The following is a 15,926-nucleotide window of genomic DNA, read 5'->3' on the forward strand; positions in this document are numbered from 1 at the left end:
TATATCAATTGTCAGTGTAAAGCAATGATTTTCAAGGGAGTGCTCTCTTCCACATCCCTGGGGTTGAGGAAAGGTTAAATTTAGCACAGGGTACAACTCAGGGCTGGGAACAACCTGGATATCAAGCTGCACCTCTAGGGGCGACTTCAGGTCAAAATCAATCTTAACGAATCTTCTCTGAAAGAGTCTGAACTAGAAAAGGATAAAGTACAGGAGCTGGGGGCAAAAATATTCTCCCTGACATACTTACTCCCTGAGAACAGTAAACATAAATGTACATTCGCAAGAAATTATAAGCAAATAAATATAGCCACGATGAGTCAACCTATGGCTGTTGCTTGTTCTAGGTCTAAACTTTAATCTGTCTTATACCCTCACCACAGGTCTTTTAGTAGCTGTTAAATTATGAGCTCCACAGCTGCTTTTTTCAAATTCTTTTTCTATCCTTCAATGCCGTATAGGCTTTAGCACAGGGTGAGGTTTCAAATTCTGCCTGCTGTCTCCTGCAATGGGAATTATACTTCAATTTCCTAGGTATTCAATAGACAAAATTAAGAGACACAATTTTCTGAAGCTTAAAAAAAGCCTTCTAAATTTCAGTGTAACCTTCTTTTAAAATCACTGTAAAGGTAAAAACTGAAGGATTCACCGGAATAGTTAATTAGCTAATTAATGAATTTTTACATAAGTTGTATTTATATTCGTCAAAAAACCAAGTTTGTGAATTTCTGTAAATATTAAAGAAACTCACTGAGATATAGAAAAATCTTTTTTTCTTTTTGAGGAAAGTGCCCATCTTCCTCCACTTTATATGTGAGATGCCTGCCACAGCATGGCTTGCCAAGTGGTGCCATGTCCACACCTGGGATCTGAACCGGTGAATCCCAGGCCACCGAAGTGGAACCTGTGAACTAACCGCTGTGCCACCGGGCTGGCCCCAATATACAAAAATCTGTTTTTTAAAAGAATAATTTTTTTTCTTCTGGGAAAGATTCACCCTGAGCTAACATCTTTTGCCAATCTTCCTCTCTCTTTATTTTTCCTCCCCAAAGCCCCAGTACATAGTTGTATATTCTAGTTATAAGTCCTTTGAGTTCTGCTAATGTGAGTTGCTACCACAGAATGGCTACTGACAGACAAGTGATATGGTTCCGCACCCGGGAACTGAACCCAGGCCACTGAAGTGGAGTGTGCCAAACTTTAACCACTAGGCCATCAGGGTTGGCTCATAAAGAAAAATATTAACAGGCATTATTATAGAACTGTCTATTTAAAGTTTACCAAAGGGTGGTGAAAAATTTAATTAATCTACAAATCAGGCAAGCATCATATATCATAAAGACTCCTTCAACAGAGACCCAATTTATTTTTTGAAAAGCTGAATTAGAAGCCTCCACAGCAATTAATATGTTATACAAAATAGAGAAAATCAGTAAATACCTGAACTGAAGTGGGTGTTTCCTGTAAATGGCCACCAGCAACTGCTCCTTTGGAAGTTGCTAAAGAGACACTGTGGGTTTTGGGGGTTCCGGGAGTATCAATCTTTTCATCTGTCCTATGTGACTGCCAGGCTTCCTTTCGATGATGAGATTCGGCAGCCTGCTGGTCTCCAAAAGCAGCCCAAGAGGAACTATCTTTCTGTCCATCTTCAAATGCATTCCAATCTACAACTTGGCTAGGACCAGCTGAACTGAAGTCCGCAAAATCATCAGAGTCTTGATAAGCAGTGCAGTCATCTTGAATATTTGGCACAGAATCAAAATCTCCAAACTCACCTTCTTGCCCAATTTTCAGTTTTGAAACAGGTTCAATGCCTATCCCAGTAGACTTTCTTGCCAACTTACATCCCTCTGATAAACTATCAGAAGTCTGTTTTAGGTCTGACTCAGTAAATATAACTTCCTCTTGGCAAGAAAGAGCATTTGTATCCCCAAATTCTCCAAAGTCATCACCTGGTTCACTAAAATGTGGAAAGTGCTCTGAGGACTCTTCAAAAGTGACATCACTCATTGAATCTTGAGTACCAGCAACGAGAGGTGGAGTTGTGCCACTGGCTGTGCCAAAGTCACCAAAATCATCCTCATTAGTATCATTGCAAGTCACAAAGTCGCTACTACTATCACCATTTTTTACACTTATAGAATCATCCAAAACATTTTCTTCTGTAGGATCAATGCTGGGGCTTTGGGAATCAGTAAACTTTCTACTTTCTTCTTTGGAAGAACCAACTTCATCATCAGCATCAGAAGTTTTAATAGAATCCATGCATAGGTCAGCACATTTAGAAGTAAATAAATCAAGTTTTTCCTCAGTTTCACATTGTTCTCTCCTGGCCTCTGAATTATCAGCTGAGTCTACCAAACTCCAAGCCTCTGACTGAACACTTGAATTTAAAAATTCATCCTGTTGCAGTGTTACAAGGCCTTGTTTTTCAGTACTGAAACCTCTGGTACTCATTAGGCTTATTTCTGAAACATAAACCTGATCCTCTCCATCAGTGTCTCCTTTATCTTCAAAGCTTCTACTCAAAGACAAGTCTTTTACAGAACTCAGTTCATTGACTCTATTAATTTTATTGTTTTCCTGAATGGTTAGTGCTTCTCTGTCATTTAAAACTGCACATTCAATTTCTTCTAGTTGTATCCTTTCCTTTTTGGAAAATGTGGCAAAATCTGCAAATTCCTCAGCAGGACTAGGGACACAGTCTAAATCATACTCAGTACTATGAGTGCTAAGAGGCTTTTGTCCTTCTGAATCGGCTACAGTGTCCAGATCATCTATTCCCTGAGGATTTACAGTTTCCAATACTGTAAACCCATTTGTTAGAATCTCCAGACAAGGAGGCTTTTCACCATTGCAGCTCTCTAACTGCTTGTTTTGATGAACATTCCTATCAGTTCTAAAATCTCCCGGAGAGAAACTTTCAGGTGTTCCAATGTTCTGTCTCTGCTCCTCTACTTTATTTAAATCTCCTGGACTTTCTATGCCCTCAGTGGAAGTATCTAAAGTTTTAGATGAAATTATTTCTCTGCTGGTGGTAGAAAGTAAAACATCAGACTGTCCTTTCACAGGAGGAGAAAGTTCAGCAGTGCTGTCCTTACCATTATCAGTTTTAATGGACTTAAAGCTTGTAAGGCTATCTACTTTTTCTGAGAAATCATGAATTGGCATAAAATGGTTTGAAGGTACAAACTCTTCCTTGGGACGAGTATAATCTGGTGTATCAAAATCAACAAACCCTACACCAGAAGGGCTAACTTCTGAAAACCCACCAAATTCCCCAAATTCATCGTCATCATCATCCTCAGCTCCATTGTCTAGTGGTGGTGGGGATGAAGAGTACATTCGAATGATGTCTGGCTCCATTGTTCAACTGCTTTCAAATAATTAATTTACACCTGAAAAAAAAAAAGATTTTTGTTTTGGAGAGGACATTACATATAACAAGGTCTTTCAAAATTCTCTCAAAGCTACCTCAAAACAATGCAAATTTACAGTGCTCTCTTTTGTATCTTTTAAACAATTTTTCTCTTAGGTAAGATTACTTTACACAGCTATACTACAACGGCGAAAAACAAAAATTCTCTCTTCTAGTGTACGCTTCCAAGGGTTTTGGTAGTGCACTACTGAATTTGGGGATTCCAGAAATTTTTGAATAAACACTTACAAAAGGCCATCTACAAAATTCTCTCTTGGAGCACTTGCTTGTTCTCTTAAGCTCTTTCCTGTTCATTGGGGACTCAGGGCTTGCTTTATGGATTTATATGGGTTTTTTTCAAACAAAAGACATGAAAATTTTATCTTTAATAATTGCTACAAATATTTTTCTTACTTTGCTTTTCAATGTTTGTTTCTGACCCAAGTTAATTTGTTTTAGTAGACTTTATTTTTTAGAGCAGTTTTAGAATTGCAGCAGAAGGTGTGGAGATATCCCGTATGCCCTTACCCCCATGCATGTAGAGCCCCCTTTATTATGAACATCCTCCACCAGAGTAGTACATTCGTTACAGCTGATGAACCTACACTAACACATCATTACTACTTAGTCCACAGTTTATATTAGGGTTCACTCTTGGTATACATTCTATGGGTCTGGGCAAATATATAAAGACATGTATCCACCAATATAGTGTTACACATAATTTCACTGTCCTAAAAATCCTGTGTTCCCCTATTCATCCCTCCCTCTCCCCTGCCCCTGACAACCACTGATCTTTCACTGTCTCCACAGTCTTGCCTTTTACGGAATGTCATACAGTTAGAAAATACAGTATGTAGGCCACATATTGTATGACACGCGTCTAAGGTTCCTCCATGTCTTTTCATGGCTTGATAGCTCATTTCTTTATAGGACTGAATAATATTCCACTGTCAGGATGTACCACAGCTTAGTCTTTTATAACTTTCAATTTTGAAATCATGTAGGACTCATAAGAATTTGCAAAAATAGTACAGAGTTCTCACGTATATTCCACCCAGTTTTCTCCAATAATATGGTAAATAATGATAGTATGTGATCAAACGAGGAAACTGATGTCAGTACAACAGTATTAACTCAGCTACAGACCTAGTTTAGATTTCACCAGTTTTTCCTTTGTGTGCGTGCGTGTACGTAATTCTATGAAATTTTATCACATGTGCAGATTAGATTTGAGTAACCATCACTACAATCGGGATAAGAACTGCTGCAAAAACAGTTCAATAATATTAATCTATATAAAGAAACTCCTTAATAGTCACATCCTTCCCTAAACCCTAACTCTTGACAGCCACTTACCTGTTCTCCATCTTTATAATTTTGCTACTTCGTGAGTGTTACGTAAATGAAACCATACAATATGTAACCCTTGGAAGCTAGCTTTTTTCACTCAGCTTAATGCCCTTGAGATCCATCCATGTTGTTGCATGTATACACAGTTCATTCCTTTTTATTGCTAAGTAGTATTCCACTGTATAGATATACCACAGTTTATTTCTCCATTCGCTCCCTGAAGGACATTTGGGATGTTTCCTGTATCTTACAGTTACAAATATAGTTGCTGTGAACATTTGTGTACAGACTGTAACATGAACTTGAATTTTCATTTCTCTAAGATAAATACCGAGGAATGTGAATCCTGGGTCACACGGTAAGTGTATGTTTAACTTGATAAGAAACTGCCAAACTGTTTGCCCAAGTTAATTTTTAAGGTGTCAAAGCAATTGATCTTTTCATTAGTAATTTTCTTCATTAAGCTCTACATGATATATTTATATATTTTATAAATTACATATTAACTCTATATTATATATTAACATATATTAACTCTATAATGTATATTGTATTAACTTTATAGTATATATTAACTATCATATAAGCTTAGGATTTAATAAATATTCACTTTTATTTTCTTCTACTTTTAGTGGGGTTTTTTACATTTAATTTTTAGTATGTCTAGAACTTATTTTGGTGTATGATCTAAAGCAAGGGTCTAAGTGATTTTTTTTCCTAAATAGCCAAGCAATTATCATAATCCCATTTATTGAATAATCCTTCTCACACTCATTAGTTTATGATATCTTCTCTTCTTATATTCTTAATATTTCTTACATTCTAATTCTTAAATGGAATCTATGTCTGGGTTACTCTCTTCCTCCATACCAAACAGTCAAAAGTGCCACAAGACAGATTTAACATTAAAAGCAAAGGGAGGATTAACAACCAAAGTGCTAGAATAAAACCAGCCCATAAACAATGAATTAATACTTCCTGCAATTCAGTTGCCAAGTTAGATACATGAAGAAATGTTTACTACAAAATTCAACCAGTTTTGCAAGTCAGTTTTACAGATTTTTAATAAAAAAATCACTTTCTTCCAACTCTCAGAATAAAATTCAGTAAGATCTTCCAGTTTTAGGGAGAAGGTACATTAGAAACCATTTAATTTAATTTGGAAACGAGGAACATGAGGCCTACTGGTGATCAACTTTCCCAAAGGTCACACAGCTGGTTAGTAGAGAATGACTTCAGAATTTTGAAAAGGATCTTTGAGGTCAATGACCGGTCAGCACTGAGAGTTATTTCAAAGAAATGAGCAAGTCATGAGAAAAGTAAAAGACTACATTGTAATATATCTACTTTAAACTGTCTTCCTCACGAAATCAGCATCATAAAGAAGGAAATAACTGCTTTAGTTCTGGGATACCTTCTTTACGATGCTGCTTTAAAGAGAAAAGCAAAAAACTAGTAAAAGATACATATAAACTCTATTTTCTTCCTTTGTCTAGAGTCCTGATAACTCCTTCTAATGTTTATTGTACAGGCTAATTTGATCTCTAACAGTTCCCTTGTAATTATGAAGTTAAAAATACCCTCTGATTGTTAATGAGAGTGTGGAGAAAAGGATACTTGTACACACACACTGCTGGTGGGTGTGTAAATTGTTACAAGGCTGCCAGAAGACAATCTGGCTATACTGTACAAAAAAAGTAAAAGAAAATGCTCTAATGGAATTATTTAACTAAATTATGCTATATCCTTAAAACAGCATACTATGTAGCCCATAATATCATGATTCCTTTTTTTCCCCCATTTAAAAGCACTCATAATGATGGGAACATGTCAAAAAGACAAAAAAGACAGCTTGAAGGGGCTCCTGGTTAAATTTGGGACAATTTGAATGTCAAAATAAACATAATAATAGATTATAATACACTGAACAAAATAATAAATTATCAGTCCTTAGATATAAACATGTAAGTGACTAAGCTGAAAGTTAGATGAGGAAGAAGACATTTGCAGTTTCAAAATACCTTCCCACAGCATACTTAATTACATAAAGCATTATCATCATCATCATCATCTTTTTTTGGTGCAGAAGATTGGCCTTGAACTAACATCTGTGCCAATCTTTCTCTGTTTTGTATGTGGGATGCTGCCACAGCATAGCTTGATGAGTGGTATGTAGGTCCGTGCCCAGGATCTGAACCTGTGAACCCGGGCTGCCGAGACAGAGCGTGCGAACTTAATTACTGCACCACAGGGCTGGCCCAGCATACTTATTAACCACAAAGAGAAAAAGTGTAACTTTACAGTGCCAAAGCCTAACATTTAATCAAGTGACCAAAGTGAACATCATTAGTAATAGGAATATAGAAATCATGCATCACCTGACAAGATGCAATGAGAAGAACATGGGATCACTTCTGGAATATTCCTGCCAAAATACATAAGCTGAATTGATTCATGAGGAAACTTCAGACAAACTCACACTGAGAGACAGTCACAAAACAACAGGCCTGTAATCTTCAAAAATATCAACGTCATGAAAGTTAAAGAGAAATTCAAGAACTGTTCCAGATTAAAGATGACTGAAGAGATATGACAAGTAAATGCAAGACTTGATTCTCACCTGGCTCCCCTTTCCATAAAAGTCATTATTGAGACAACTGTGAAACCTGAATAGAGTGCAGGGATCAGACAGCAGCAAGGTGTTGATGCTAATTTCTTGATTTTGAGGGTAGTACTGTGGTTATGTAAGAGAATGTCCTTGGGTTGTAGGAAATACACAGTGAAATCTTTGGAAGAGATGGGACATCAGCTTGGTAAAAGTCTCAAATTGTTCCAGAAAAAAACTTATTTGTGGGGCTGGCCCCGTGGCCGAGTGGTTAAGTTCGCGCGCTCCGCTGCAGGCGGCCCAGTGTTTTGTTGGTTCGAATCCTGGGCGCGGACACGGCACTGCTCATCAGACCACGCTGAGGCAGCGTCCCACATGCCACAACTAGAAGAACCCACAACGAAGAATACACAACTATGTACCGGGGGGCGTTGGGGAGAAAAAGGAAAAAAATAAAACCTTTAAAAAAAAAATAAAAAAACCCAAAAAACAAAAAACAAAAAAAAAACTTATTTGTACTGAACTTGCAACTTTTTATAAGTTTGTGATCTTTTCAAAATGAAAAGTGGAAAAATTAAAAGCATTCAAGGAGATTTACGTTTGCAATTAAATACGTATGTTTAATAATTAACATCTGCTACTTATATAATAATAATGCCTGTTTTAAATTGTGGCAAAATATATATAACATAAAATTTACCATTTTAACCATTTTTAAGTGTACAGTGCAGTGGCATTCAGGATATTCACACTGTTGTGCAACCATCACCACCATTCATCTTTAGAACGTTTTTTATCTTCCAAAATATCAGAATATCTTCTGTACCCATTAAACAATAACTTCCCATTTCCCTTCTCCCTCAGCTGCTGCAAGCACCCTTCTACTTTCTGTCTCTATAAATCTCACTACTCTAGGTACCTCATATAAGCAGAATCATAGTGGCTATCCTCTTGTGACTGGCTTATTTCACTTAGCATAATGTCCTCAAGGTTCATACATGTTGTAGCATGTGTTAGAATTTGATCCTTTTTGAGGCTGAATATTATTCCATTGCAAGTCTATACTATTGTCTGTCGATGGACAGTTGGGTTGCTTCCACTTTTTGGTTATTGTGAATAATGCTGCTATGAACAGGGGTATACAACATACCCAACTGTTTTACCTTTTTATTTTGAAATAACAATAGACTTAACAGAAAGTTGCAAAAATAGTAGAGTCCTGTGCACTCTTCACCCAGCTCTCCCTAATGGGGACATCTTATACAGCTCTAGTACAATAGCAAAACTGGAAATAACCTTGTTGGTATATTACTATTAATTAGACTACAGACTTTATTCAGTTTTCACCACTTAAAAAAACCCAAACTTGCATTCATTTGTGCTTGTGTATAGTTCTGTTCAATTTTATCCCATGTACAGATCTGTGTAACTACTACCCCTATCAAGACACAGAACTGCCCCCACTCGCCCACCCTAGCCCTGCCCCTGGGCAACCACTAATCTGTTCTCTATCTCCATAGTTTTGTCATTTCAAGAGCTTTATGTAAATGAAATCATACAGGATGTAATTTTTTGAGGTTGACTTTCTTTCACTCAGCATAATGTCCTTAACGTCCATCCTGGTTACTGCATGTACCAATAGGTCAATCATTTTTTTTTTTTTAAAGACTGGCACCTGAGCTAACAACTGTTCCCAATCTTCTTCTTTTTTTTTTTTTTCTGTTTTATCTTCCCAAACCCCCCTGTAAATAGTCGTATATCTTAGTTGCAGGTCCTTCTAGTTGTGGGATGCGGGACGCAGTCTCAACGTAGCCTGACGAGTGGTGCCATGTCCGCACCCAGGATCTGAACCCTGGGCCGCAGCAGCGGAGGGCGCGAACTTAACCACTCGGCCACGGAGCCGGCCCCCTTTTTTATTTTCCTGCTTTCTTATAGGTCAATCATTTTTATTGCTGAGTAGTATTCCACTGTACAGATATAACAGTTTGTTCAACAATTCACCAACTGAAGGAGATACGGATTATTTTCTACATTATCATCAATAGTATATGCTACATTAATAATATATATACTAATAGTATATTTCAATAGTGTGTATATAATAAGATACTAAGAACATTTACGTACAGGTTTTTGTGCAGACCTAAGTTCTCATCCCTCTGGGATAAAAGCCCAAGAGTGTGATTACTGGGTCTTATGGCAAGTGCATGTTTTGTAAAAAACTGCCAAACTATTTTCCAGAGTGCTGTACCATTTTACATTTCCATAACACTTTATTTTTAAAGAACCATCTGTGATTTTTGGTTTAGTAGAATCGTTCATGGTTAACCTAATGCTTTTTCTAAAACTTTTCATTGTTTGAAAAATGAAATATTTTACTGGTTCAAGGCCCATTTCAAACTCAGATGTTAAGGCAAATACGAAGACCTGAATCGGGAAATTTTTAACCAAACCAACAACACAGTAAGTAGTTTTTCTTCCTGTCACACCTTGGTAAGGTACTCTCTCTCTTTTTCCTGCTAGGTGCAATAGACTCTATCAGCCTCCTAGACTATGAACATTTCCATATTTCTCAAAACTGTGTCATCTACTCATGGGAAGAACTTGGGTTGCACATTCCCCTCCAGCAGGTCTGGGCTCCGGCCCAACTCACCCTTCAGAAACTCAAGAGAGTGCCACTGCTCCCAAGTTTCAGCCAAGAATGCCAACCAGCCACTGTGGAAGAGACCTGAGACTTTCCAGAAAATTTTTCTGTGTCCAGGCCAACTCAATAAAATTTGTTAATTGAAGTATTATTTGTTAATTTTTAACTGAAGTATAATTTGTATAAAGAATTTATATACAGTCATGTGCCATATAATGAGGTTTTGGTCAACAAAGGACCACATGTATGATGGTGGTCCCATAACATCAGTACCACATAGCCTAGGTTTCTGGTAGGTTATACTATCTGGGTTTGTGTAGCTACACTCTATGATGTTTGTACAATGACAAAATCGCCTACCAACACATTTCTCAGAATGTATCCCTGTTGTTAAGCAACAAATGACTGTATTAAGTTTGACTTAGACAAATCCACCTTTTTTTTTTTTTTACATAGAAAATATGGACTTTAAATAGCTATTCCTTCTTCACAGGAAAAAAGAAAAGGGATAGATGAGCTACTTTAATACTGTGCCTGGCACAAAGCAACCTCAATAAATGTTTTTTCATCTTCTTAATGGACTATTTACTCCACACCACAAGGAGTCTGAAATGACTTGTCCAATTTCTTTATAACCTAAACAAGCACTCGTGTGTGCGTGTCTGTGTGTGTGTTTGTGTGTGGTGTCTGCGGGGAAGGGGGTGTGTTCACCTTGCCATTTTTATGTCTGCTTATTCTAAGACCTGTTAGAGGGGAGTAAACAAGTAATGTGGGTACCTAGGAAAGATTCAAGCCATAGTATTTACAAACAGTAGACATGAGGCTCTCATGGTTGAGCAGTAAATCGGGTATGCTACAGATAGTGAGAGCATGGAGATAGAGAATTTCAGGGGACCTCCTGTACTTTGTAGATTTGTCCATGGGAAATCATATCCTTACAGAAAGACTAGGGGACAATCAGGTGAATAACAGCAATTAAATATCAAGCCAAAGAAGACCTTCAGGGCTACTAACCATGAAAATAAAAGGGTCTTTGGTTTGGAAATTCTGGTATAAGAGGTCCAATACAGAGGGGTTAGGGTAACAATCCACAAGTCCTGCAGCAATCAGCCGTGGAACTCTGAGCCCTGTGCCAGATCAGCAGCCAGGGTGACAGAGCATATGAAGGGTGAAAGTGATCCAGTATTAATCTCTCACAAGAACAGGAACTACACTTGCTTAAGGAGTTCTAGCCTCAAGTCTGAAATGGTCATGAAAAAGAAGAGATAAGTCTGTAGTTGAAAGCTTTCGGGCCAAGTGGCAAGGTAGGTCTGGGAAGGCAGAAGAATGAAAAGAGGAATGGGCCCAACTATCTGGCCATTTAAAAACAGTTTCTCAAGAAGAACAAAGTTTGAGGACTTAAACTATAAGATATTAAAGCTGGTTTAAAGCTACATGGTCATGTGATAAAGATACCACTGCAGTGTGGTGGGGAAAGGACAGTCTTTTCAACAAATGGTGCTAGGTCAACTGGATATCCACATGGGGAAAAGTCTTTGATTCTACCTAATATCTTAGACAAAATCAACTGCAGATAGATTGTAGACCTAAATGTGAAAAGTAAAACAACTAACCTTCTAGAAGATAACGTAAGAGATTATTTTCAAGACTTTAGGAAAGGCAAAATGTTTTAAATAAGACACAGAAAGCAGTAATCATAAAAGAAAAAATTGATAAATTGGACTTCATTAAGATTAAAAACTTCTGTTCCTCAAAAGAACATTAAGAGAGTGAAAAGGCAAGCCATTGCCTGGGAAAAGATATTTGCAATACATGTAATTGTCAAAGAACTCATATCCAGAATATGTAAAGAATTCCTACAAAGCTATGAGTCAACCCAACAGAAAAATGGCCAAAATATGTGAACAGATATTTCACAAAAGAGGATACCCAAATGGCCAATAAGTATACGAAAAGTCATCAGGGAAATGTACATTAAAACCACAATAAGACACACCCGCCAGAATGGCTAAAATTAAAACAATTTTAACCATACCTACTGACAGCAAAGATGTGGAACAACTAGGATTCTCATACTTTAATGGTGGGAGAGTAAAGTGGTATACCCATTTAGAGAATTGTTAGGCAGTAGCTACTAAAGCTGTATCAGGTATATAGCCCACAAAAGTGAGTACATTTTATGCACTAAAAAGATATGAAGATATGTACAGGACTGTTCACTGAAAGACATATACAAGACTGTTCATAACAACTTCATTCTTAACTGAATATAACCCAAATGTCTACCAACAGGAAAATGGTTAAAATAAATCGTGGTATATACACACTATGGGACACATGGTAATGAAATGAATTATTATGACAAGCAACAACATGGATGACTATTACTACATAATGTGTGAAAGAAAGATAAACACACCCAAAATACATATTATACGACTCCATTTCTGTGAGGTTCAAAACAGGCAAAACTAATCCATGGTGGTAATTGAGAATAGTGGTTACCTACAGGGTAGAGTATTGACTGGAAGGGGGCATAAAAGAGCCTGCTGGATGCTAAGTGTCAACTATCTCTTGATCTGGGGAGTGGTTAGAAGGGCAAATAACATTTGTAAAGATTCATCCTGTCATATACTTAAGATTTTTGAGCTTTGCTCTATGAATGCTATACATCAATAAAGAACAAAAAATGTTTCTCATAAAATCAATATATTTAGATTAACAGCAATTACATTACAAGTGAATGAACACATGACCATAGTTATAAATATACTATTTTATTAAAAAAAGTTTTGCTTATTCATCCCTTGCCTTATTCTGGGATTTAAGACAATATATGAATGTCTCAAGACGTAGCATGGTATGGGGGAAAGATCTTTGACTTGAGGTCAGATAGATCCTAGGTTCAGATTCCAGTTTCCCCACTTACTATGTGAGTTTGCCCTCTCTGAGTTTCAGTTTCCTATCTATAAAAAGGGACTAGCAGTCCCTACCTTTCAATGCTGTTGTGAGGACTATAGATAACAGACCTTCAGTACCTGGCACATTCTGTGTACTCAGTAAGTTATCAACCATCATCACATTTTAACTTTCACGAAGTCTGTACCTCAAATAATCTCCCCTTAACAAAAATCTAAGTCAATGTTTGCTTAGTTGGCACAAACATTCACATGACTCTACAAATACTTTAAAAGGTCACTGAAAGAATAGGTCATTTAAGAAAAATACTACCAGGGCCGGCCCCATGGCTGAGTGGTTAAGGTTCCGTGTGCTCTGCTTCAGCGGCCTGGGTTTGCAGGTTTGGATCCCAGATGCAGACCTATTCCACTCAGCAGGCATGCTGTGGAGGTATCCCACATGCAAAACACAGGAAGACTGGCACAGATGTTAGCTCAGGGCTAATCTTCCTCAAGCAAATAAAGAGGAAGATTGGCAACAGAGGTTAGCTCAGGGCAAATCTTCCTCATCAAAAAAAAAAAAAAAAAAACTAAAGAAAGAAAACTATTACCAACCACACTAAAGATACACAAGGTTGACTTTATTGCTAATTTCTATAACCAATCCTAGAAAATACAATATAATACCCAAGGTTGAAGGACAAAGACCATAACCTCTGAACCAATTCAAGGGACCAGTCTGTTAAAAGATGGAGGTTATGAAGAGGAAAAGGACAATGCACCCCAGAAGCTCTTACCAGTACCGTGAAGTAAACTGACTATAGATACTATAGTTAGAGGAAAGACCACAAGAATAAAGAATTCTAAGAAGGTGCCTGGTTGGGATGGAAAGGATTCTATATATTCCTCTAAGAGAGAGTTAATCCTTGACCATCACTCTACTCTCCATCATCCACACAAAGTATTAACTACCCTAAAAGTCTTTGAGCTCACATCTGGTGGTAGTGGTGGGATCTCTAAGAGGCCCTCTAGCAATCTCCTGGAATCAAACATTGAGAGTTCCTTCCAGACAAGCGAAAAACTCAACAGAGAGAAACTCCCAGCTTTCCCAGGGCACCAGCCCAGCTGCATCAATGAGTGCATCAACTTTGAAGGCCAGATAAGCACACCAAAATTACAATCCAGCTTTACTGAGGACCCTTCACCCCTAACTTATTTTTATAGGGACTGGGAGTGCAGGGGAGTGAAGGAGAACACAAGCAGAAAGGATGGTGTGGGAAGAAGAGGGAAAAGAAAGATAAACGACTGTATCTGAAGTTATGCCACTGACTTAAATAGTACAAACTACACCAGCAAGGTTTATTTAACGGATCACACCCAAAAAATTCACTACCTTTTTACCACAATATGTCTGAGGTTTATAATTAGTCACTTGTTAAATCATTTGAGTGAAAAAAAATTTGCATTTTCTTTAGAAAAATCAATGAAAATGTTACATAAGCAATTAAAAACATCAATTTGCATTACAAATGTTGCCTATTACAGTAGTTCAAATTATTGAAACCTATACTGTAAGATCCTCATGGGAGTTTTAAGATACTATTGAAATGTACTGTCAATGAATCTGCCCAGCCTACGTTCCTGTTTGATAGTCATCTTGTCATAAAGAAAGAGAAGAAAAAGCCCTTCTTTTGAGCTATATAAAGGTTTGGATTTTAGCTAACTTTCTGGTTTTCAACACATCTAGAGATGACTGGACCACAATGTCACAAAAGTTTTCATGCCTCTAAAATTTAAAATCTACAAAAATGATAATTTTCATTTTTTCCTTTTGAGTGTTTTGTCCTCAGCATATTAGCTCAAAGGCAGCTAACAAAACAGGGAGACCCTCTAAAAATAGACGTTTTTAAGTAAAGAATTGAGAAAGGCTTTGTTGTTTATTTTTAGGACTATCATCCTCCCTTCAAGAGGCTGCAAACTTTAAGGCTACTTAATCAAACTTCCACAATCCTAAAGCTGAATATTTTTAAGAGATCTCATAATTCCTTCAAACTTGCCAATTTAAAAACAAAAACCCAAGACATCATAGACATCAACTGTATCAATATGTCTTCAACTGCATAATAATATGCAGTATTATTTAAGACATTTGTTAAATGGATAGTATATTCTATGTGCTTTCGTTCTCTGCTTACAGCAATATCAAGTTAATATTTATTCAGTGCTTACTATGTGTCGATACTACATGAAAAGCATTCACGAACTATCTCATTTAGTCCTCACACTATGCTATGAGGTAGGAATTATTATCTTCATTTTACAGCTAAGAAATAAAAACTTTAAGAGATTAAATAATCCCTCATGGTAGTAAAACTAGTAGGTGGTAAATGAGTTACAAGCTAATAAAATATTTGAAAAGTTTCTTATTGCAGAAACAATTGACAGTAAATATTAGAATTACAAGAATCTTCCCTAAAAGGTTTCTGAGTTATTCAGAAAAATGTTTCTCAAACTTCCACAATAATTCGGAAGGAGAAACAAAGATGCTTACAAGCTAAGATGAAGAAAGCATAACCAACAAAAATACCAAGAAGTGAATCTCTTGTTTCAATATTAATGTATGTGGTGGTAAAAATGCAGTAAACAATGAAAATAAGCAGCAAAATATCTTTATACCTAAATTGATCAGCCTCGAAAGACCAGACTGCCAAAAGTGACACATTTTCTGTCTTCTTGGTTTTGATGTCAATTAGGATGATTCACAAAAGTACAAATATCATATACATAATGTAAAGGACAACAGGAGCAGTAACACACATTCATACTCTTCAATGCACGTTGCTAAACCAGCAATAAGAGTTATCATTTTCTAGACGCTAGTTTTCAAAAATTCCTAACAGCTTTTCTTTTACTGTATATTTTAACCTTCTATGCAAATCCATAAGGCATTTTACTTATGTTTGTATAGTTTCAAAGTAAAAATCAAATAAGATAAATAAAAACATTAGA

The 15,926-nt window shown here is 36.8% G+C and overlaps 1 protein-coding gene across 5 annotated transcripts in view; it reads right to left on the reverse strand.

The window, feature by feature from the left end:
* AFTPH (aftiphilin) overlaps window positions 1–15,926 on the reverse strand; it is a 67,837-nt gene that overhangs the window by 36,566 nt on the left and 15,345 nt on the right. For all 5 annotated transcript variants that reach the window (XR_011503995.1, XM_070512031.1, XM_014836788.3 and 2 more), the window contains one exon: window positions 1,441–3,398. Coding sequence is in view for 4 of the 5 variants with exons in the window: in XM_070512031.1 (XP_070368132.1) it covers window positions 1,441–3,366 (1,926 nt within the window). In the remaining variant the exon portion in view is untranslated. The remainder of the gene's footprint in view (window positions 1–1,440; window positions 3,399–15,926) is intronic.

Source organism: Equus asinus, chromosome 6 (assembly GCF_041296235.1).
Source record: "Equus asinus isolate D_3611 breed Donkey chromosome 6, EquAss-T2T_v2, whole genome shotgun sequence".
Lineage (NCBI taxonomy): Eukaryota > Metazoa > Chordata > Mammalia > Perissodactyla > Equidae > Equus > Equus asinus.